This window comes from Leucoraja erinacea, chromosome 32 (assembly GCF_028641065.1).
Source record: "Leucoraja erinacea ecotype New England chromosome 32, Leri_hhj_1, whole genome shotgun sequence".
NCBI classification, from domain to species: Eukaryota; Metazoa; Chordata; class Chondrichthyes; order Rajiformes; family Rajidae; genus Leucoraja; species Leucoraja erinaceus.
The window spans coordinates 1,785,219-1,810,807 of record NC_073408.1 but is presented as its reverse complement, the minus strand read 5'-3'; the positions used below and the strand labels follow the sequence as shown (position 1 = coordinate 1,810,807).

The 25,589-nt window shown below is 45.5% G+C and overlaps 1 protein-coding gene across 2 annotated transcripts in view; it reads right to left on the bottom strand.

Moving 5' to 3' along the window:
* The window catches only part of LOC129712266 (ubiquitin-associated and SH3 domain-containing protein B-like), a 99,240-nt gene that overhangs the window by 21,177 nt on the left and 52,474 nt on the right, over nucleotides 1-25,589 (bottom strand). For both annotated transcript variants that reach the window (XM_055660560.1, XM_055660561.1), the window contains 5 exons: nucleotides 14,184-14,237; nucleotides 7,399-7,585; nucleotides 4,579-4,777; nucleotides 3,206-3,375; nucleotides 433-641 (listed from right to left, as the gene is read on the bottom strand). In XM_055660560.1, the coding sequence (XP_055516535.1) occupies nucleotides 433-641; nucleotides 3,206-3,375; nucleotides 4,579-4,777; nucleotides 7,399-7,585; nucleotides 14,184-14,237 (819 nt within the window). The remainder of the gene's footprint in view (nucleotides 1-432; nucleotides 642-3,205; nucleotides 3,376-4,578; nucleotides 4,778-7,398; nucleotides 7,586-14,183; nucleotides 14,238-25,589) is intronic.

The following is a 25,589-nucleotide window of genomic DNA, read 5'->3' as shown; positions in this document are numbered from 1 at the left end:
ATATATAAATAAGTGGTATCAGGACCTGGTAACGGGAGGTAAAATAACAAAAACAGACTTGGTTGGTAGTCCCCTTTCTGCGGAGTTTAATGTTATAATAGAGCGATTGTTTCTATTTTCTCTTTCTTTCTTTTCTAGGGTCTATTTTCTCACTTTACTTCCTTCTCTAACTTCTTTCCTAAGGGGCTTTCTTTTCCCAACACTCTTGCACTTCACGACTCTCGCGCACTTTCTTTACTTTCCTTACTTCTACCTTTTTCTTAAAGCTCAAAAAAAATGAAGCGGTACAAAAAATGTATTAAGATATATGTGTTGTGTAGGATTTTAATTTACCGTACTTCTAAAAAAAAAAAAATAAAAAAAAAAAAAAAAAAAAAAAAAAAAAAAAAAAAAAAAAAAAACCAGTAACCGAGACACTCCTCCGCCACTCACCCGTGGAAGACCCACGTATCGCATTCGTCTGCTTTGGCGATGTAGTTTTCTGGGAGCAGGCCAGAGCAGCCTGAGGCCAGTGAGGTGCCGTAGATCCAGCCCTCGCTCGTGCTGCTCTGCTCGATGGGCGACATGAATATAAAGTCTCCTTGCACCAGTTCCAGCTCATCGTCGTTCTGTGGCGTGTACGGGTACATCACTCGCAGAGTCTGGCAACAGGAAAACCCAGCAGAGAATCATCTCCAAATCATAGTTACACCACAAGCCGATCACAGAAAGGAAGACATTGGGGAAAAAATGATTTTAAATGATTGAGTTATTGATATTTATCCAGGGCACATCAACTCCACTCAGTAGACAAAAGTGCTGGAGAAACTCAGCGGGTGCAGCAGCATCTATGGAGCGAAGGAAATAGGCAAAGTTTCGGGACGAAACCCGGAAGGAAATAGGCAACGTTTCGGGATGAAACCCGGAAGGAAATAGGCAACGTTTCGGGCCGAAACCCGAAGGGTTTCGTCCCGAAACGTTGCCTATTTCCTTCACTCCATAGATGCTGCTGCACCCGCTGAGTTTCTCCAGCATTTTTGTCTACTGGTCGGGAAACCCTGAAAGAAATAGGCATAATTTCGCCCGAAACGTTGCCTATTTCCTTCAGGGTTTCGTCCCGAAACGTTGCCCATTTCCTTCGCTCCATAGATGCTGCTGCACCCGCTGAGTTTCTCCAGCACTTTTGTCTACCTTCGATTTTCCAGCATCTGCAGTTCCTTCTTAATCACCTCCACTCAGTAGTTCCCTCCACAGAAGGCGATATACCAAATGCATAATCAGTCTGAAGAAGGGTCTCAACCCAAAACGTCACCCATTCCTTCTCTCCAGAGATGCTGCCTGTCCCGCTGAGTTACTCCAGCATTTTGTGTTTCTCTTGAATGTCATAATTATCTCAGAAGATCTTTGGTGTAAACCAGCATCTGTAGTTCCTTCCCCGCATATGTTGACTCAATGTTGCCTGTGTCGTTCATTGGGGAACAGCCCCATATTTGGAGTCCTGAAGGTTCAGAACTTTCACCCTCACAAGTTGCTGTGCTCACATCATGCCCACGCATCTCAATCAAGTATCAAATATCCTTTATTGTCTTTCAGTCTGAACAAAATTATGTGCCTTACAATCATAACATAGAATAAAAATAACAAAACACACAATAAACACAATTTAACATCCACCACAGTGAGTCTACCAGGTACCTCCTCACTGTGGTGGAAGGCAAACGTCTTATAGTCCTTGTCTCTTCCTCCTTGTTCTCCCTCACCATCTCCCCTCTGACCTCCCTCACCATCTCACCTCTGACCTCCCTCACCATCTCACCTCTGACCTCCCTCACCACCAAGTCCAGACTGTCCTGGGCCAAGGAGCAGAGTACACTTCACTGTTGACCCCTCCAATTCACACCAGCCTTAATAGGAATGGAATCACCAACTTGGACAATAATAAACGACGTGTGGGAAGGAACTGCAGATGCTGGTCTACACTGTAGATAGACACAGAAAGGGGTAACTCAGCGGGTCAGGCAGCATCTCTGGAGGAAAGGAATAGGTGATGTTTCGGGTTGAGATCCTTCTTCAGACTGAGAGTCAGGGGAAAGGGAAACGTGAGATCAAGACGGTGATATAGTGAGATATAGTTGGGTTACTCCAGCTTTATCCAGCATCGGCAGTTCCTTCCAACACAGGAACCAACAGGCAGCATCTCTGGAGAAAAGGAATAGGTGACATTTTAGGTTGAGACCCTTCTTCAGACTGAGCAGGCTGAAAGAAGTGGGGTGGGGGGTGGAAGCTGAAAAGAACAAGCTTCCCGAGTTCATCTGTTGCCAGCCCTATTTTGTTCTGGCCTTCAGTCTGAAGAAGGGTTAAGACCCAAAACGTCACCTATTCCTTCTCTCCACAGATGCTGCCTGTCCCGCTGAGTTACTCCAACACAATACCTCTATCGAAAGATAAATCAACGGTTACGTTTTGTTTCTTCTCTTCGTTACCTATATATTTTTTCATTATTTTACACACTAAATTTACAATGAACAAGTTTAACTTTTTAATTTAATTCACGTTCCATCTGCCAGCTGGTGAATTGGTTCCGAGCCATTGAGTTGGAGGAGAGGTCGGATTTAAAGAATCTCAGTCAGCTAAAAATAACCAGAATTCCCACCACAATCACAAAGCAGATTTATTTCACCAGAAAGAATGCAACAAGTGGAGGAGTGTTATATAAATACAAATCGACCCACTCACTAAACAGTGGGCTCGAGACACAAACGTTGGGAACGTGGACGATATCATTCTGCTCAGCTGCAGAATGTGACTGTAGCCTTGATTTTCACCGACTACAGCTTCACAAGATCAGTCTAGAGGCAGGGCCACGGTTTAGTTTTCGAGATACAGCATGGAAACAGGCCCTTCGGCCCACCGAGTCCACACTGACCAGTGATCCCCATACACTAATACACACTAGGAACAATTTACCATTTTTTATGGGAGCCAATCAGTCTACAAATCTGTACATCTTTGGGATGTGGGTGGAAACTGGGGCACCCGGAGGAAACCCACGAGGTCACGGGGAGAACGTACAAATTCAGTACAGAATCAGGATCCAGAGTCCAGAGTCAGGATTGAACCTGGGTCTCTGGCGCTGTGAGGCAGCAACTCTACCGCTGCTTATGTTACATCTCCTGAAGCCACCCCACCCCCACCCCAGACTCGCACTTTGCTAGAGAATATTTACCTCGTGATTAGCGAACCGGATGTCACGGGAATAAAGAGCAGCCACCCAGTCACAGCCCAGCTTCAGGTCCACGCCACGAGCCAGCTTCTCCAGCGCAGTCAGGTGATTGGGCTGGAAGTGATAGGCTAGCGTGACGTGGAGCTGCTTCTTGTGAGGCTCCACTCGTACATCTACAAGGGAGGGACAACGGTGGAGTTAGACAAACAATGAAAATAAAGCACCTGCCACATAAATGCAGCAAGGAATGTTCACAAGCAAGATCCCATGCTGAGTAGAGGTACATTAGGGAGGGTCGCTTCAGAGGTAAATATTGCCCAAATATACTAACGGAATCAAGGGATATGGGGAGAAAGCAGGAACGGGGTACTGATTGGGGATGATCAGCCATGATCACATTGTTTGCTATGTCGCTCTTCCAGGGAGATGCTAAATGCATTTCGTTGTCTCTGTACTGTACACTGACAATGACAATTAAAATTGGATCTGAATCTGAGTGGTGAATCTCTGGAACTCTCTGCCACAGAGGGTAGTTGAGGCCAGTTCATTGGCTATATTTAAGTGGGAGTTAGATGTGGCCCTTGTGGCTAAGGGGATCAGGGGATATGGAGAGAAGGCAGGTACGGGATACTGAGTTGGATGATCAGCCATGATCATATTGAATGGCGGTGCAGGCTCGAAGGGCCGAATGGCCTACCCCTGCACCTATTTTCTATGTTTCTATGTTTCTATGAATCTGAATCTGAATCTGAATGGCGGTGCAGGCTCGAAGGGCCGAATGGCCTACTCCTGCACCTATTTTCTATGTTTCTATACTCAGTGGAACCACACCCCAATTTCTCATCTAAAACACCCCCATGAGATCTTTTGTGACCCAGGATTTGACAGATGGAACAGGTCACAGTCCCAGTCATGTTATTAATTCTGTGGTGTTGTATAGAAGCCCTCAATCACCTCATTCAGTAGACTGTGCCACCCACACACAGATCATTCCCACCACCCAACTCCTGAACTAGACTTCAGCCAACTTGAAGCCAAGTGGTGAGTCTGTGGAATTCTCTGCCTCAAAGTGCGGTGGAGGCAGGTTCTTTCAAGAGAGAACTAGATAGGGCTCTTAAAAATAGTGGAGTCAGGGGAGAAGGGGTACTGATTGGGGATGATCAGCCATGATCACATTGAATGGCGGTGCTGGCTCGAAGGGCCGAATGGCCTCCTCCTGCACCTATCGTCTATTGTCTATTGAATGAATGAATAAGTTTATTGGCTAAGTATGTTCACATACAAGGTATTTGCCTTGGTGCTCCGCCCGCCAGTGACATACAACCTATTACTCTGGCCACCATATGTTCAACACCATTGTTAATATGATCTCCCACCTGCTTTACTCGTGGCCTCCGATGCAAAATCTGCAGCAAATTTCTTGATGATTTCTGCGCTCTCCTCCTCCACAAAGAGACCAATGAAGTTGGACGAGGTGTACAGCTCCAGGGAGAGGGGGAGCGGGAAGGTCTCCTTCCACCGGCTCACCGTGTTCTGCAAGGCTTCACACAGACCCTCCACTTTTCCGTCCTCGCACTGGAAAAACAACGAGCATAGTCAGCATCTGACGGGCAACACCAGGCCCAGCCCCATGCTCGAGAACCAAGTAACAGCCCAACCACTAGGGCAGCTCACCACTTAGTATCACACACACACAACTCCACAAGTTTAGTTTCGAGATACAGAGCAGAACCCACCGAGTCCGCGCCGACCAGCGATCCCCGCGCACCAACGCTATCCTACACACACCAGCGACAATTTACATTTATGCCAAGCCAATTAAACATAGAAACATAGAAACATAGAAATTAGGTGCAGGAGTAGGCCATTCGGACCTTCGAGCCTGCACCGCCATTCAATATGATCATGGCTGATCATCCAACTCAGTATCCCGTAGCTGCCTTCTCTCCATACCCTCTGATCCCCTTGGCCACAAGGGCCACATCTAACTCCCTCTTAAATATAGCCAATGAACTGGCCTCAACTACCCTCTGTGGCAGAGAGTTCCAGAGATTCACCACTCTCTGTGTGTGAAAAAAGTTCTCCTCATCTCGGTTTTAAAGGATTTCCCCCTTATCCTTAAGCTGTGACCCCTTGTCCTGGACTTCCCCAACATCGGGAACAATCTTCCTGCATCTAGCCTGTCCAACCCCTTAAGAATTTTGTAAGTTTCTATAAGATCCCCTCTCAATCTTCTAAATTCTAGAGAGTATAAGCCAAGTCTATCCAGTCTTTCTTCATAAGACAGTCCTGACATCCCAGGAATCAGTCTGGTGAACCGTCTCTGCACTCCCTCTATGGCAATAATGTCCTTCCTCAGATTTGGAGACCAAAACTGCACGCAATACTCCAGGTGTGGTCTCACCAAGACCCTGTACAACTGCAGTAGAACCTCCCTGCTCCTATACTCAAATCCTCTTGCTATGAAAGTTGCAAATCCTCTTGCTACAAATATAGCCTCACAATACTGCCAGATCACAGCTGTATTACATCCAGCATTCAAATCCACAGTCCCTCAGTATCAAAAAGCTGGAGTAACTCAGCGGGACTGACAGCATCTCTGGAGAAAAGGAACAGGTGACGTTTCGGGTCGAGACTCTTCTTCAGACTGAGAGTCAGGGGAGAGGGTTATGGACTGTGATATAGTGAGATATAGCTGAGTTACTCCAGCTTTATCTTCAGTTTAATCCAGCATCGGCCGTTCCTTCCTACACAGGTTCCAATATCATATTGTTGACCATTGTCCCACAATATCACACCATTCCACACATTGCTACAGGAATCATCATCACTCCACTGAGCATAGTGCTACAGGAGTCAACTTCACACCACCCCCAACTATGTCCAGGATAGGGTCGCCAACAGTCCCGTATTAGCCGGAACATCCTGTATATTGGGCTAAATTGGTTTGTCCCGTGCGGGACCGCCCTTGTCCCGTATTTGACCGCTACTACTCGGGTCGAGGGGACTGTAGGGTCGGATTGCCGCGTCTGGCCCGGCCTCACCCGTCCCGACGTAGTGCAGCCCATGGAGTGCAGCAGCAGCAGCGCCTCGCCCGTGGCCCCATCGGTCGACCTTCAGACCTTCGCTGACCCCCGACACCACTACTGCCCCTCCTTCTCATGGATGATCATCGGACCATGAGTTGATGGGGCGCCGGACTTTGCGCGCAATGTTGCCAGGGCCAAAACTCCTCAGCTGGGCTTTGTGTGTAGTCCAGCACCCGGGGCCAACTCATCTTTCACCCAGCCACGGCCCAGCCGGTCAACGAACTGCCGTGGGGAATTTAGACAATAGATAATACACAATAGACAATAAGTGCAGGAGTAGGCCATTCGGCCCATCGAGCCAGCACCACCATTCAATATGATCATGGCTGATCACCCCCAATCAGTACCCCGTTCCTGCCTTCTCCCCATATCCCCGAAACCCTTTAGGAAGGAAATAGGTTACGTTTCGGGCCGAAACCCCTCAGGGGTTTCGGCCCGAAACGTTGCCTATTTCCTTCGCTCCATAGATGCTGCTGCACCCATAGAAACATATAAACATAGAAAATAGGTGCAGGAGTAGAGGCCATTTGGCCCTTCGAGCCAGCACCACCATTCAATATGATCATGGCTGATCACCCCCAATCAGTACCCCGTTCCTGCCTTCTTCCCATATCCCCTATCTTTAAGAGCTCTATCTAACTCTCTCTTGAAAGCATCCAGAGAATTGGCCCCCACCGCCCTCTGAGGCAGAGAATTCCACAGATTCCACAACTCTCTGTGTGAAAAAGTGTTTCCTCGCCTCCGTTCTAAATGGCTTACCCTTTATTCTTAAACTGTGGCCCCTGGTTCTGGACTCCCCCAACATCAGGACCATGTTTCCTGCCTCTAGCGTGTCCAAACCCTTAATAATCTTACATGTTTCAATAAGACCTCCTCTCATCCTAAATTCCAGAGTGTACAAGCCCAGCCGCTCCATTCTCTCAACATATGACAGTCCCGTCATCCCAGGAAGTAACCTGGTGAACTGACGCTGCACTTCCTCAATAGCAAGAATGTTCTTCCTCAATATTTTGACCTTTTGTCCCTTATTTGGGAGTGAGTAAGTGGGCAAGCCCTCGTTGCAGGACCCAGTACAGATGACAGTGTATGCAGACTACAGGCACTCACCATGAAGAACTGGCAGAGGGTGATGTGTGGGAAGATGTTGTGGGCCTTGTTTTTGCCACACAGCTGTCGCGACTGGTGCCAGAACTCAAAGAGCTTGTTGGCCAGGGGCCCCGTGGGTCGCAGATACAGGACGTATTCTCGAGGAAGAGGGTCATCCAGGAAGGGGTCATCCACATGTGAAAACAACCTGACAGACATGGCAGAAAGGAAGGGTGGAGGTGAACATCCAGACTACAAGTGATGGCACTTTGCGATCGTCACATTATAAACATAGAAACATAGACAATAGGTGCAGGAGTAGGCCATTCGGCCCTTCGAGCCTGCACCGCCATTCAATATGATCATGGCTGATCATCCAACTCAGTATCCCATCCCTGCCTTCTCTCCATACCCCCTGATCCCTTTAGCTACAAGGGCCACATCTAACTCCTTCTTAAATATAGCCAATGAACTGGCCTCAACTACCTTCTGTGGCAGAGAATTCCACAGATTCACCACTCTCTGTGTAAAAAATGATTTTCTCATCTCGGTCCTAAAAGATTTCCCTCTTATCCTTAAACTGTGACCCCTTGTTCTGGACTTCCCCAACATCGGGAATAATCTTCCTGCATCTAGCCTGTCCAAACCCGTAAGAATTTTGTAATTACCTCCAGCAGTGCCAGTGCTAATCACGCACTGGGCATCCTCATGCTGGCTCTAGGAAGGGTAAACGCCAACAGCCCCCTCCCCCTCCCCCTCCCCCCTCCATCCAACCCATGCTGACAACACCAACTGCTGCTGAAACAGATGAAAACCAACAGCTCTGGGTCCAGGGATTCTGTTCGTCAAAGATGAAATGTCTTGCCTCCCAAACAATCATGTGGAGAACACGAGCTGATGCAGCCCGCACGGGCAAAGATCCTGTAGAAAACACACGCAGGACACAGGGAGAACGTACAGACAGCAGCCATACCTCCCTGCTTTACCACCACCACACTTTTGCTATCCTGCTATCCTCCAATACCTAATCTGTGGGCAGGGTCCCAGCAGTCTCCTCCCTCAATCCAATAACAACCTCGCAGTTATTACTGCATGTTTCCCCAACTTCGCCAGAAGTTCACGGTCTTGTTCCCTGCTATACGCTAAATAGTGGGCGGTTTCAGCTCCTACAGGCTAGGGAAAGATAAAACCTGGTACAGTCCCTGGACTCAATCCCAATTCTATCTGGAGAAAGTGCAAAGTGGTTAGACACAAAATGCTGGAGTAACTCCGCGGGTCAGGCAGCATTTCTGAAGACATATCTATTCTCCATGGCCTTTGTAGACCAGTGAGGTGTTGAATTATTTATTAACTTTATTTGCTTGGTTTTGCTGCGTTGTTCGTACTCGTGTTTTATGTTTTTTAATTTATTGTTTGGAACGCCTCGTGTTAGTTGTATGTTCTGTTGTCAGATGCTTGCATTTTTCTGGAGAGAAGGGATGGGTAACGGGATAGGTGACGTTCTCCCATTCCTTCTCTCCAGAGACGTTGCCTGACCCACTGAGTTACTCCAGCATTTTGTGTCTACCTTCGATTTAAACCAGCATCTGCAGTCAGAACTGCAGCCTACTCCTGCACCTCTTGTCTATTGTCTCCCCCAAATCCTGATCCAAAATCCATCTCTAAAATCAACACAAAAGGAGAATGTTTCAGGGCGTAACCTAGTGGCAATTTTGTGATATAAATCCAAAAACAGATGTAACTCCAAATCACTGATGTATTGTACAGGCTCTTAGTAGGGACATTGAAACATAGACAATACGTGCAGGAGTAGGCCATTCGGCCCTTCGAGCCTGTACCGCCCTTCAATATGATCATGGCTGATCATCCAACTCAGTATCCTGTCCCTGCCTTCTCTCCATACCCCCTGATCCCTTTAGCCACAAGGGCCACATCTAACTCCCTCTTAAATATAGCCAATGAACTGTGGCCTCAACTACCTTCTGTGGCAGAGAGTTCCACAGATTCACCACTCTCTGTGTGAAAATGACTTTTCTCATCTCGGTCCTAAAAGATTTCCCCCTTATCCTTAAACTGTGACCCCTTGTCCTGGACTTCCCCAACATCGGGAGCAATCTTCCTGCATCTAGCCTGTCCAACCCCTTAAGAATTTTGTAAGTTTCTATAAGATCCCCCCCTCAATCTTCTAAACTCTAAGCGAGAATTCGGGACCTGCCATCTACCCAGGTGACGAAACACTTCATTTACAAAGGTTGAAGGGGAGTGAGTGCTGGTTTTTTAAATCCACAAATTCAAGTGTTTGTTACTGCGTTAAACTTCACAACAAGCCACAAGTTTAAACGTTTGTGAGGGCCAGGTAAAACATCAGCAAATGACACCTCCGAGTGCCCACCACTGCCACGTATGTCCAATGTTAGTGAGACGGGCAGGGAGAGGGAGAGGAGACATCACATGGGCTAACGGTACTGGCCACATCCTGCTAGCTGAGTGAGACACCGCTATCAAGGACAGTGAAGGAATCTTCCTGCCCCAGAGTATTACATACACCAAGCTCAGCAGAACAGGAAGCACTCAGCAACCCATGCAGAACTCACTAATGCCTCTGCACAGCTCCAATCAATAGTGTCAGTCGGGGTCAGGACAGAAACTGCTCTCTTGCAATTAAACACCAGCATTAAGTTCTCCGTTTCCCCTCTCCCTCCATCTCTCTGTCGCTTTTTAATACGTTACTTTCTATCTCAGATATCTGTTTGAATTCTATACCTTGTGGTTTTCCACAGTTCAGCCTGACCAGACTAGACAGGAAGAGGTGAGGATTCACGCTCTCATTCAAAGGTTCATTCTTTACCTTTCAAGAACCCGTCCCACTGTTCAATATCATGGGTTTACAGTCCACATCTCAACACCAAATATCCTCTTAGTATCCCCGTCCTGGTCAAAACTGTTATCTACCTCATTGGTGACCCTTGGACTATCATCAGCCGGGTTGGCTGAGGAGGCCAGATATAGACCCCGACCTCGGGTGGACTATGAGGGGGAGAACTGGATATTTTCAGTGCCTTCCCTCACAGTGAATTCTGCTGTGGGGGTGACGTTTCTTGTTGATTTCTATAGTGTACTGTTCTGTGTCTTTTTCCTTTTTTCTTTTTCTTTTTTTATTGTGTATGAATTTGTGACATTGAATCTATTCAATTAATTTGATCAATCTCTGTAAAGCACTTTGGTTCAAAGTGATTTTGTTTAAAAGTGCTATATAAATAAATATTATTATTATTATTATTATATTATTATTACTGGTTTTATCTTGCAGTTATTCCTTTCATCGTGTATCTGTATACTGTGGACGGCTCGACTGTAATCATGTATTGTCTTTCCACTGACTGGTTAGCACGCAACAGAAGCTTTTCGCTGTACCTCGGTACACGTGACAATAAACTAAACTGAACTGAGAATTGGAATCATGGTCTCTGGAGAAAATGACAAGCATTTACATTTGATCTTTCTGGGGTCAGAGCTGGTGTATTCAACCTATGTGTCATGTTAATACACATGTATCCTGAACAAGGTGGGTGCAGCCTGTCCCCCTGGTAACCCCAGCTCTCGATACTTGGTCAGTACTCAGTGGGGGTTGTGGATTTAATGGGGTGATTATAACTTTATGACAGCCTGCTTTTCTGCAACAGTTTTAACAAAGTACAACACAGTGTTCATCAGCGGCAACATCAACAGAAAACTTGACTCAGGGAGGTGATAAGGCAGGAGACCAGAAACTTGGGAGGGGAATATTATTTTTATATATATAAATAAATGTACTTGTGTGTTGTGTGTATATATATACACATGTGCGTATGTATGTGTGTATATGCGTGTGTGTGTGTGTGTGTGTGTGTGTGTGTGTGTGTGTGTGTGTGTGTGTGTGTGTGTGTGTGTGTGTGTGTGTGTGTGTGTGTGTGTGTGTGTGTGTGTGTGTGTGTGTGTGTGTGTGTGTGTGTGTGTGTGTGTGTGTGTGTGCGTGTGTGTGTGTGTGTGTGTATATGTGTGTGTGTGTGTGTGTGTGTGTATGTGTGTATATATGTGTGTGTGTGTGTATATATATGTGTGTGTGTGTGTATATGTGTATGTGTATATATGTGTGTGTGTGTGTGTGCATATGTGTGTGTATATATGTGTGTGTGTGTGTGTGTAGATATATGCATATACACATGTAGAGAGATGTGTATGTGTGTGCGCGCATGTGTATATGTATATAAATAAATATATTTTTATATGCATTCCACGGCAATGCATATAAATGCATATTCCTGAATATTAGGACCTATTCAGGCAGCTTTCACATCTGCGTGAGAAAGGGTTTGGTTGGGCCTCACCACAGTTGGATGCATCACCCCACAGAATGGTCGGGCCTCTGGTTATTGGATGGCCTCACAGTGCATGGACAGTGGCCTCTGGTACAGATTGGACAGGGGACATGCTGACAGTCGGGCTTGGATTCAACTCCGACTGGCAAGGGCAAGGGAAACTCTGCAGCATCTCCGTACTCAATCCCAATTCTATCAGGAAAAAGTGGGGTTGGGATTGGGATGGCCAATGAACTTGTCAAATCCCCATCCACAGATTCCATTTGGCCTTTTGTGTCATTTAGGATGGAAAGCCAGGGATACCACACCCTGAAGGAACAAACCTCAGGTCCACGTAAATGAGGAGATGGGCGTTTCAATGAGTGGGAGCCACTGGTTAGATACAGTGGCTGCTCCAGGTAGCAAGAACACAGTTTCCAATCAGCAGTAAATAACAACAACATCAATGGACAAACAAATGAATCACATACCACACGAGACAAGATGGAATAAGGCTCCCTCTGTTCTAAACTATCCACGCAACAGTGTTCTCATGTTAGTTTGGAGTGAAGGGGCCATTCAGTGCCATCTATAGGGGTATCAATGAGATGGATACACCCCTCACAGGAAACTGACCAAATAATTCCCATTATATGGACAAGCTTGTGGACGATGTGGACAAGCTTTTCCCTTTGAGAATAGGGAAGATTCAAACAAGAGGACATGACTTCAGAATTAAGGGACAGAAGTTTAGGGGTAATATGAGGGGAAACTTCTTTACGCAGAGAGTGGTAGCAGTGTGGAATGAGCTTCCAATGGAAGTGGTGGAGGCAGGTTCGTTGGTATCATTTAAAAATAAATTGGATAGGCATATGGATGAGAAGGGAATGGAGGGTTATGGTATGAGTGCAGGCAGGTGGGACTAAGGGGAATAAAAGTTGTTCGGCACGGACTTGTAGGGCCGAGATGGCCTGTTTCCGTGCTGTAATTGTTATATGGTTATATGGTTATAAGGCGCACCATTTTAAGGTAGACAAAAATGCTGGAGAAACTCAGCGGGTGAGGCAGCATCTATGGGGCGAAGGAAATAGGCAACGTTTCGGGTCGAAACCCTGATCATTTTAAACTGCTTTATCTATTGATCTAACACTTACAATTGCCAGCAATGCTATATTCTTTGTTGCAAGAAAACCCAATTTTCCCGATATTCAGCAGTGCTCTTTGATCTCTCTTGGATGTGGAGGAGAAGTGGTGGGCAGTTCTGCGATGGAGCCAAGATCAAATAGCTGCCAGCTGCTGCATCATTCAATGAATGGATTAAAGAATTGAAACCACCATACAGAGTGATAAGATTTGTAATCATTTGGGCGCAGAGTGCATTGCCGGGGGGTGATGGAGGCAGATATGATTGTGGCGTTTGAGAGGCTTTTAGACAGGCATGGAAGTGCAGGGAATGGAGGGATGTGGATCAATTACAGGCAAATGGGACTGGTTTGGCTTGGCATCATGTACAGCATGAGCATTGTGGGCCAAAGGGTCTGTTGCTGTACTGTACTGTTCCATGGTCCTGTACGCTCCCTTCTATCCACAGTCTTCCTCATGGAGGGAGTTTCACGTTTCCTCAACAAACTTTAGGGAGAAAAGTACTTCTTGATTTCATGAATTTGAGTCAGAATGTGGAAACAGGCCCTTCGGCCCATCTAGCCTACGCCGACCAACATGCCCCATCCACACTGGTCGCACTTGCCTGCGATTGGCCCATCCACTTACCTATCCATGTACCTGTCTAAATGTTTCTTAATGATCCGGCTTTAAATTAAATTTGACGTCCCATTTTACCTGCTACCTCTCACCTTTTGATCAGAGAATCCCTCAAACCATGCTGTACTTGGGGTAAATTGTTTCTAATGCCGCTTTTCTAGGGGTGGTGAACAAACACAGTGTGTCACCGATCCTCCTGTGGCAAAGACATTGGGAGTTTATGGGCCCACACTCGGGAACACCAATGAACTGTACGGAGATTCACATCAATGCAACCCATTCACGGTAATCCAGGCTGCCGATGGCCGCCAAGTGGCAATAAAGGTCCTGTCCCACTGTACGAGTTCATTCAAGAGCTCTCCCAAGTTTACAAAAAAAATCAAACTCGTGGTAAGCACGTAGAATGTACATAGCGGGTACGTCGGAGCTCGGGGACGTCTCTTAGCGGCTCGTAACGCTAACGGCAGGTACTCGGGAAACGCGGTAAGCTCGTGAGACTCGTGAAGATTTTTCAACATGTTGAAAAATGTCCACGAGCGGCTATTACCATAATTCTCCGAGTTCGAATCAGGGCAAACTCGGGAGAGCTCTTGAATTAGCTCGTACAGTGGGACAGCCCTATAATGTACACAGAGGTGACGGACACTATGCCAGCGCTAACTGCAAGAGAAAATAGTTAAGGTTTGTAGATATTAAGCTGATACCAACCAATCACATGCGGCCTGGACACTCTTCCCTCCAGTAGATGCTAGCGCCTTTAGTCTGGAAGAAAAAGATGAAAGAGAATTGTTAACACACTGGGTTTCAGACGGGGCCATTCCATTCTCAGTTACTGGCACCTTGCGGTCCGTTGTGGAGTCCACCTAGGAAGATGCAAATCTCTGACGATAATCTTCCACCGCTCTGATTAGAGGGCAGAGTTCAACAGCACTGTGACCTGCAGGAATCAGATGGACACAAAGAAAAGCGTGCTGGATCTTCATACAATAAAAAAAAACATAAAATGCTGGAGTAACTCAGTGGAACAGGCAGCATCTCTGGAGAGAAGGAATGAATCACATTCCAGGTCGAGACCCCACAACCCAAAACCAGCATCTGCAGTTCCTTCCTACACATTTTGGATGCACGCAGTAAATATGGGGACCGTCAATCTAATTGATTCAAGAAAATCACTTCCATCCACATCACCTCCTCCCAGCCTCCGACTGTGATCAAACAATATTCCAGCAGCCGCACTACAAGCTGTCGGTCGTGCTGGTGACTTTAAGTGTCGACCGTATAAGATTTCAGGTCTGACAGAATGCCCAGCAGAAACGCTGAAGATGGTTCAAGTAACTCCACGCAAAAGGAACTCGTGAGTGACTGATCAAAGTTTCATAACAAGGGGCTGGCTGCTCAGTTAAGACAAAGCAGATGAGGAATTTCTTCTACCGGAAGGTCACAACTCTGGAATCTGGAGCCCTGGAGTCATTGAATACGTTGGAGGCTGAGACTTGCCAGATATGATCTTGATGTTTAAGAGTCATTTAGACCCGCAATGAATATGGACCATGTGCAGACACAAGTGATTAGTTACTTTTTGCTTCTCCCTCACCCGACAATCAAACTGAAGGAGGGTCCCGACCCGGAATGCCACCATCCATGTTCTCCAGAGACGCTGCCTGACCCACACAGTAACTCCTGCACACTTGGTCTGTTTTTGGAGGGTTAGTTTAATTTGGTATTACGGCCAGCACGGACATCGTGGGCCGAAGGTCCTGTCCCTGTGCTGTACTGTTTGATGCTTCATGTTATACTTAAACTACAAGTGTGCAAATGGGATTGAAGAGAGAATGGAAAAATTAGGTTGAGACCAAGGTTGGATCAGCCATTAATCTATTAAATGGCAGATAATGTTCAAAGGGCTGAATGGACTTTTCTATCTTTTTGTTTGCTTACGTGACTGGCTTAAGAAATTTTCCTTAAATCACACGTTGGATAATAAGGTGCAATTGGCTCTTTGCCATTCCCATTTAGTTTCACTCCTCTACAAGATTTGTGACAGAGACTGAAGATTAAAGTGTGCGTTTTTCCACCTTGGCCACCACATTCACCCCAGCTTTATTTAGTGTCCAGTGAACTCTGGGTGGAACCTGGAATTTTTAAATATATGTTCTAGGTTTAAAATAATACTCGTCACTTGCATGGGAAATGGTGGTTTTTCAGGCAGGAAGCTGTGGTGTTACAGAGAGGTATTTACAAAAAAAGGTTTGATTGGGATTTTCAGAGTGGCGCAACGGTAGAGTTCCTGCCTCACAGCCCCAGAGACACGGGTTCGATCCTGGCTACGGGTGCTGTCTGTGCATTCGCCCTGTGACTGTGTGGGTTTTCCCCGGGTGCTCTGGTTTCCTCCCACACTCCGAAGACGTACAAGTTTGTAGGTGAATTGGCTTAGTTCGGTAAGTTGTAAAATTGGATAGTGTTAGTGTACAGGGTTTATGTAGGTATGTAGGATAGTGTTAGTGTACGGGATTAGACGCAATGCACTCTGTGACGAGTCGGGCGACAATTCTGTCACCATGTTGGACGTCGACAGAAGCCAACAGCGAGCTACACCGTCTGACACACGAGCGAACATCCTCCAAACACACGTGGGGGAAGGTTACACATACCTTCAATCCTCCTCTGCTATTCAATCAATTCAAATGGGAGTCCCCTCAGTAATGTTTTTGTCACCTTCCTAGAGCCGGCATGACGATGCCCAGTGCGTGATTAGCACTGGCACTGCTGGAGGTAATTACAAAATTCTTAAGGGGATGGACAGGCTAGATGCAGGAAGATGATTCCCGATGTTGGGGAAGTCCAGAACAAGGGGCCACAGTTTAAGGATAAGAGGGAAATCTTTTAGGACTGAGATGAGAAAATCATTTTTTACACAGAGAGTGGTGAATCTGTGGAATTCTCTGCCACAGAAGGTAGTTGAGGCCACAGTTCATTGGCTTTATTTAAGAGGGAGTTAGATGTGGCCCTTGTGGCTAAAGGGATCAGGGGGTATGGAGAGAAGGCAGGGATGGGATACTGAGTTGGATGATCAGCCATGATCATATTGAATGGCGGTGCAGGCTCGAAGGGCCGAATGGCCTACTCCTGCACCTATTTTCTATGTTTCTATGTTTAAAGGATTATGTCAGTAAATGATGACATTTAAACACTCGTGTCTTGTCTCTCTTTCCCGTCTTGTTATAATATAAAATAACAATTAACTAGGCTGTAACCATCAGTAACTGGTTCATGCAACATTATTGAATAACAGTTCCAAATATTTCTCTGAAGAGAGAAAAGCAGAAACAAGTGTGTAGGAAGGAACTCCAGATGCCGGTTTACACTGAAGGTAGACACAAAATGCTGGAGTATCTCAGCGGGACAGGCAGCGTCTCTGGAGAGAAGGAATGGGTGACGCTTCGGGTCCAGCCTGTCCCGCTGAGTTTCTCCAGCATTTTGGATCTAAAGACAGCAACAAGCCCAATACAAACAACAGAAATAGGCTGAGGAAGGTGTGGACACAGTGGGCAAGAGCCACATCAGAGAAGACCTGCCAATTTCCCAAATATAGGCTGGAAATTTAGGTGTATAATCCATGTGCAGGATTAGGTATAATAATAGCATTAATAATAAGTGATATTATTCAAAGAATGGTCAGTATTTTTGAGCTTTTTTTTGATTGTAAGGAAGAAAATGCTGAGTTTCCAGTCTCTGTAATCCACCGATATTAAATGGACATCTTTGCAGATGATGTGAAGACAGGATCACAAGTACTATCCTTCAATCTCCTTCACATTGTCTGAATATTTCTCCAAGCTACTTATGATGATATTAGTGTGGCCTGCCCTCATTTATTATTACCCAAGCCCATTAACTCCACATCAGCCAGGGTAATGCATCGATCCAGTTCACCAGGATGTTAAAAGGACTTTGAAGGAGGCAGAGGCTTTTTGCAATACAGGGTATAGGAGGCACCAGAAGTGCTTTTAATCGTTGTAGGAAGGAACTGCAAATGCTCGTTAAAACCGAAGGTAGACATAAAATGCTGGAGTAACTCAGCGGGACAGGCAGCATCTCTGGAGACAAGGAATGAGTGATATTTCAGGTCAAGCCCCTTCTTCAGTCATATGCATACACACACACATACACACACATACACACACACATACACACACACATACACATACACACACACACACACACACACACACACACATACATTACACATACATATATACACATACACATATACACACATATATATACACACACACACACATTATTACACATATACACACACACACACACACATACACACACACATACACACACACATAATTACACACAGGTAGACAAAATTGCTGGGGAAACTCAGCGGGTGCGGCAGCATCTATGGAGCGAAGGAAATAGGCGACGTTTCGGGTCTGAAGAAGGGTTTCGGCCCAAAACGTTGCCTATTTCCTTTTCTCCATAGATGCTGCCGCACCCGCTGAGTTTCTCCAGCAATTTTGTCTACCTTCGATTCTCCAGCATCTGCAGTTCCTTCTTGAACATACATACATATATACACATACACACACATACATATATACACACACAAATGCATACATACACAAACACATTTGCATCTATCTCCCTGCCTTGTCTCCTAAACTGATTCCCAATTGCTAACCACCCTCAGCTTTCAGGAAAAGTCAGTGAGTGCATGAGTGTTGTCCATACAGTGCAGATGATGTGAGGACGTGCATTCCTCGGGGTCGGGTACATGTGTAACAATCCAGTCGGCTTAATGATGACTATTTTTTAAATCCCACGTTGTTTATAATTGTTTGAATGTAACTTCCTGCAGTGTTGGGTGGAATAATGTGAACTCGTGTGTCTGGGTTACTTGTCCGGGTCTCCAGCAGAGTTTATTTCAGGATCTTGCTCACGGGCAGGATGTTAGTCAAGGTGAAGGACAGTGTCTGGTACAACAGGTAACGTCACTACCTCTCAGCTCCAGCAGCTGGGGGCTGATGCTTTGTGTCATAGGGTCCTATGTAATAAGAGCAGAATTAGGCTAGGCATTTACTACACCATTCAATCATGGCTGATCTATCTCTCCCTCTTTCTCCCCATAGCCCCTGACAACCGTAGTAATCAAGAATCTGGACCCGAAACGTCACCTATTTCCTTCGCTCCATAGATGCTGCCTCACCCGCTGAGTTTCTCCAGCATTTTTGTCTATCTTCGATTTGCAGTTCCTTCTTAAACAAGAATCTATCTCCTGTATCTCTGCTTTAAAAATATCCATTGACGGCCTCCAGAGCCTTCTGTGACAAAGAATCCCACAGATTCACCACCCTCTGACTAAATAAATTCCTTCTCATCGCCTTCCTAAAGGAACGTCCTTTAATTCTGAGGCTGTGACCTCGAGTCCTAGACTCTCCCACTAGTGGAAACATCGTCACCACATCTACTCTATCCAAGCCTTTCACTGTGGAATCAGGCTGGGTGTAATTTGCATGTTCCACATGACCATACCAGTTTCTCCTTTCACATTGGTTGCCGATTGGTAGTTTAATTGCCTGCTGTAAAAATACCCTGAGCGTGAGTAGCTGGTGGGATAATCAGGGTGCAATCAATGGGCATTTGTGAAGGAAATGAAAGAGAATTGGAATAAGGCTTAATTGTATTATCGTCATGTATACAGTTTTGCACGTTATCAAATCTATAAAACTCATTCAAGCCAAACTCGAGTGCAAAGACGTAGAGTGAAGGGAAATATACAGAGTGCAGAATATAAGTGTTCAAGAAGGAACTGCAGATGCTGGAAAATCGAAGGTAGACAAAAATGCTGGAGAAACTCAGCGGGTGCAGCAGCATCTATGGAACGAACGAGTACAGAATATAGATTGCTCTAAGAGCTGGCCTAGATTCGACGGCCCGAATGTCCGCCTTTTATACCGTGAGTAAACGTGAAAACGGCAGAAAAAACCATCTTCGAGCATGACAGCTTAGCAGTAACCGGATGCCGATAGTAAAATATATATTTATCAAGAAGGGACAGCTTGGAAAAAAAGATTCAAGTGGAATTTCTTTCATCAATAGCTTCGATGATGAATATTACCACAAGCAATGATTGCAGCAAACAGTGGCAACGCAGTTATGAACAACTTAAATAAGAAAGGAGAAGGGTACTTAGATAGGGCGAGGCGCAGTGGTAGGAAAATAGCAAAGAGTGAGTCATTCGCTATTGAGAATAACGACCAAGAGATAGGGGTTAGTGGTCAGAAATAGACTGTACTACCGCCCCTTACTAGAACTGAACGAACTGCTCTGGGACATTACTGTTGCTCTGCCATAATCTACAAACACATCTCGGGTTCAGAGGCTTCAAGTCGAAAGGGCTTCACTTGCCGACCATTTTGTACAAGCACGAACAGATGAACCTTTCATGGCAGTAAAAGCAGCCTTCAGTTTTCTTCAATATCACAAATCTGACTTGACTCATTGCCAACACAATTAGCCTCGGCTACAACAGAATAAAGCTTTTGTTATTTTTATAGGTTAAAGATTTGCAACATTTCCTAAACCTTCGTGCGATTTGGATCCATGAAGCAATCTTGTCTGATCTGTGTCCCGGCAGAGCCCTCAGCTCCTTATGCATCCCAATTCCTTCACTCCATAGATGTTGCCTCACCCGCTGAGTTTCTCTAGCATTGCTCCTCATGCATGTGCCTATGGTTTGATAGACCTGGTCCGATGGCAGAATCCTGCCCTTTCTCCAAACCATTTTCCTTTCTTTAGGTTAAAAGTCAAGTCAACTTTGAAAGTTATCACTGAATCCATTCCTGGCAGTGCAGTCCCAATCATAACACCCTGTTGCACAAAATGTCCCTCTCTCCCACATATATTCTACCAATCGCATTGTGCAGGAAGGAACTGCAGATGCTGGATTGCACTCAAGATAGACACCGCATGCTGGACTAAATCGGCGGGACAGGCAGCATCTGTGCATGTAAGGATTGGGTGATGTTTCAGGTCGAGACCCTTCTGAAGGTTTGGTGGGATATGGGCCAAACGCAGGCAGGTGGGACTAGTGTAGATGGGACACGTTGGTCAGTGTGGGCAGGTCGGGTCAATGGGGGCAGCTTCCACACTGTATCACTCCATGACTCCATTAAGGAAGCTAGCAGCAACTATAAAATTGTTGTTAAAATCCATCTGATGCTTTAATGTGTTTTAGTGAAGGCCCTTGTCCTATACAAGGTGGCTGAACCTTGCAAATTGGCCAGACATCATTCCATAGTATCAGACCAATACAAAAATCCATGAATATAGAACACAGCAGACCAGCTGGCAATGAATGTGGCACAGATGGCACAGAAAATATTCGGGCCAATTCATCAGCAAATCCTGGGTCAAAATCATAGCTGTCTCACAGCTCTGTGGGAGGAGACTAGATCTAAGGAGGCTGCAACTTACTATGTCCTGGTGAATTTGGGAAAGAATGTGAGTAAATGTACCACACAGGAGGCTGCTGCTTATCCCATTGGGTCCATGCTGGCTGGACACTCACCTGACTACATCCATTTACTAGCAACAGGCTCGTGGCCTTGCAGGTCCCAGCTCCCTGACCTCTACATCATCTGTTCACATGTGGCGCCTTCACGCCCACGTTGGTTTTGCATACAGCCTTTCACCGCTGGCGGCCACAAGACCTCAATAACAACTCCAAGGTCAGGTGCACGAATTGGCCTTATCTACACACTGGTGAGAATGTATGTAAAAGGGGCTACTGGAATAAACGTGACACGTGGTGCCTGGCTCAGCTAAGTGTCGGTTGTTCTTTGCTTCCTGTCGTGGGATTCAGTAGATCCACACACATATTCTAACAGCCTCTAACTTGACACCGTTTTATCTCATCTACCTCTCATCCTTGTATGCATCATTTTAATCCCTGTGCGCTAGGCTTCGACCCCTCTCTGCTAATGGAAATAAGTCCTCTACGTCAGTCACCCCATCAGAATTGTATACCATTCCATTAAATCTCAGCCTCTCTCAATCAAAGAGCAGCACGGTGGTGCAGCGGTAGAGTTGCTGCCTTACAGCGCCAGAGGCCCGGGTTTAATCCTGACTACGGCTGCTGTCTGAATGGAATTCTCCCTATGACCCTGTGGGTTTTCTCCGGGTGCTCCAGTTTCCTCCCACATTCCAAAGACGTACAGGTTTGTAGGTTAATTGGCTTCTGAAAATTCTAAATTGCCCCGTGTGTTGGATAATGCAAGTGGACAGGGTGATCACTGGTCAGCACAGACTCGGTGGGCCAAATGGCCCATTTCCACACTGTATCTCTAAACCAAACAAACCTAGCTTATCCAGGTCCCCTGGCTCCAGTGCCAGCAACACAACTCAAGTCAAGTCACTTTTATTTCTAGAGCACATTTATAAAACAACTCTCGTTGACCAAAGTGCTTTACATTGGTGGAGGTATTAACGTTATACAACATTGGTTCATAGATTAAGTACATACATAAATACATACACACAGGTTAATTCCCGGGATGGCAGGACTGTCATATGCTGAGAGAATGGAGCAGCTGGGCTTGTACACTCTGGAGTTTAGAAGGATGAGAGGATATCTCATTGAAACATATAAGATTGTTAAGGGCTTGGACACGCTAGAGGCAGGAAACATGTTCCCGATGTTGGGGGAGTCCAGAACCAGGGGCCACAGTTTAAGAATAAGGAGCAAGCCATTTAGAACGGAGACGAGGAAACACTTTTTCTCACAGAGAGTGGTGAGTCTGTAGAATTCTCTGCCTCATAGGGCGGTGGAGGCAGGTTCTCTGGATGCTTTCAAGAGAGAGCTAGACAGGGCTCTTAAATATAGCGGTGTCAGGGGATATGGGGAGAAGGCAGGAACGGGGTACTGATTGGGGATGATCAGCCATGATCACATTGAATGGTGGTGCTGGCTCGAAGGGCCGAATGGCCTACTCCTCCACCTATTGTCTATTGTCTATAATGTTGTAGTCTGTTCTAATCTGAATAATATTTCTAGGACTAAGAAAGTAAATTGTCCCAGGAAATGTAAAACTAAATACAATTCTACGCAAGAATTCTCTCCCAGCTGTGAAATGGATCCTCCGTTATGAAGATTGCAGGGTAATTTCAGCACCAGCTATCTCGTGCATCAGTCGGAAAGGAAGTACTCCTCTATCACACAAAAGGCAGAGGATAAGCCAACAGCTTCAGGAATTTAAACAGGAATGACAAGTTGGCACTGAGAAAATGTTTAAGTAGGAACTACAGATGCTGGAAAATCGAAGGTAGACAAAAATGCTGGAGAAACTCAGCGGGTGCAGCAGCATAGAATAGAATAGAATAGTTTCTTTATTGTCATTGTAACATGAACCATGTACAACAAAATTTAAAAATGTCAGCATCTATGGAGCGAAGGAAATAGGCAAGGAAATAGGCAACGTTTCGGGCCGAAACCCAAAGGGTTTCGGGCCGAAACGTTACCTATTTCCTTCGCTCCGTAGATGCTGCTGAACCCGCTGAGTTTCTCCAGCATTTATGTCACTGAGAAATAGTTTTCCAACGGGTGAACAGCTGAAGGTTTGGACTTCATGAAGAAACAGCTGGATGTTTCAAGGGTGAAATTGGCATATTCGTATCATGTTATCTGACTATTTTGTTTAGAGATCAACAAGGAACGTCCAACACCCTTTCAATCCGTCTTCTGCGGGTTAGACATTCAGTGCATACGTTTGATAATTCGGCAAGTTATTAATGGGCATGAGAAATGCTCCAAGGTCATTCCTCACTGGTTTAATGAGGGAGGTTTAAACTCACTGTCATATCATTTTGAAAATTCCCAGTGGCCCACCAATGTTTATGGAATCATCGGAGAGAAGGGATGGGTGATTGTTTCAGGTCGAGATCCTTCTTCAGAAGCCTCACCCATTCCTTCTCTCCATACATGCTGCTTGAGTTACTCCAGCATTTGTGTGACTATCTTTGGTGTAAACCAGCATCTGCAGTTCCTTCCTACATATTTATGGAACAGTAAAGGTAGCCAATTATGTGTCTGGTGGCACTTTGACAGAATTAGAATAGAATAGAATAAGTTTATTGTCATTGCACAAAACTGAGCAACGAAATTCCATTTCCAGAAGCATTTTGATAGAATTAGCCCATTTGTCCGACTTCCATTCCACACAACCTTTCTAATTTCTCCTTCATCCACTTGCTTTCAAAACGCTTAACTGTTTTAACTTAACCATTTGGCAGCCAATGAAGTGCTCTTGAAGTGCCACTGATCTTGTAGAGCAGAAAGCCAAGCAAACTCACATAAACCAACACCTCGGCACAGATCAGGGTTCCAGCGTGTTCCTGGATTACACAATTCCTTGAAAGGTCGATGGATGGACAAGATCACCTGGTCCGTCCTGGACTCAAACATACCTCAGGACAAAACGACTGAACCCAGACGAGGGCATTCGATCCAATTTGTGATCCCAGCTACAAAGACAGATATGTACAGCAATTCGTTCTTCCCCCGCACAATTAAAGCATGGAATAATCTCCACCCAACTATAGTTACCCAACCAGATGCAACTAAATTTAAGTAGCTCTTTCTTCCCAAGAACCCTTTCTGGCTTAAGCCCTCCCTTCACCACGTCCAGTTTAAATTCCATTTGGAATATTTTGGAGGACCAAGAAACCAAGAACCAAGACCTACCAACACCCAACGCCACCTTCGCCAAAGAAGACCATTTTAACACAAGCAATATTGCAATGGACTATTAACAAAATTAGCAATGAATGTGTTCAATCAAAGGATCGTAGATAAGACATGACACCATGTTCAATAAACACAAATTAATGGTGGCATGTGAAAGGAAAATAGATAAACACTTAGTAAGATGAATGATGATGGAGCAAAACTGATAAAAAGTCAACTTCTTCTAAAAATGCCCAGTTCTTCTGACTTTGTCTCGTCCCCCCCCCACCCCAAGCTGCCCCAAACTCCTATATACACTAATACTCTCACAATGAATTGAACTTTCAGATTCAAGCGCTCTGATCCAAGCCTAGGAAACAGAATAGAAAATATGAATAATCAGGATGTGAAAGACAATGCTGCCGATTCTGAATATAAGCACCGTGATGTATCTCTCATTTAGCCGAGTCTATAGAGGACTCACACATATACAGCTGTGGCAAGCAAAATGGTGATGACTTCCCCATTGATTTTGTCAATCAGGTCAAGATGTGGGGGGTGAGTGGTGAATGTGCTCAGCAAGGCAAGAGATCAGAATACCTTCTCCACAACCTGCTGCTCAAAGATTGGTTTATTAAAAGCATCCCCACCCTCCCTTCCCGCAGCCAACCCAAGCCGCTGTGGTTATCCAGAGTCCCACTGAATAGACTTGTTTCCTGACAAGTGGCAGGAAGAGTTTGAGGAAGTCATGACCACTTCTTCACTGTAATTAACTCCAGCAAGCCGTTTCTAGAGTTTCTCAGCAGCATCAGATAACGACACCATTTATGACACTATAAAGCAGTCAAGTCGGGCACTGAATTCCTCCAACATTTTGTTCCAATTAACGTTAATGTATTAATCATTCCATCGTCTGTTTGTACGGAATGTTTGCAAAAGTTGTCTACAACAATAAAATGGATCTATACGACACCTTTGATACATTCCAATGAGTTTTGGAGGCATCACAGTTGAGCTGCACCAGATTAAACTGTTAATATATTTTGTTAATGTATTAATGTAAACTGTTTTTTTTTGTTTACCTGTAAAACCCAGATGAGAAGAACTTTTTTCACACAGAGAGTGGTGAATCTCTGGAACTCTCTGCTGCAGAGGGTAGTTGAGGCCACAGTTCATTGGCTATATTTAAGAGGGAGTTAGATGTGGCCCTTGTGGCTAAGGGGATCAGGGGGTATGGAGAGAAGGCAGGTACAGGATACCGAGTTGGATGATCAGCCATGATCATATTGAATGGCGGTGCAGGCTCAAAGGGCCGAATGGCCTACTCCTGCACCTAATTTCTATGTTTCTATGTTTCTATGTTAAAGAGTCAAAAATAT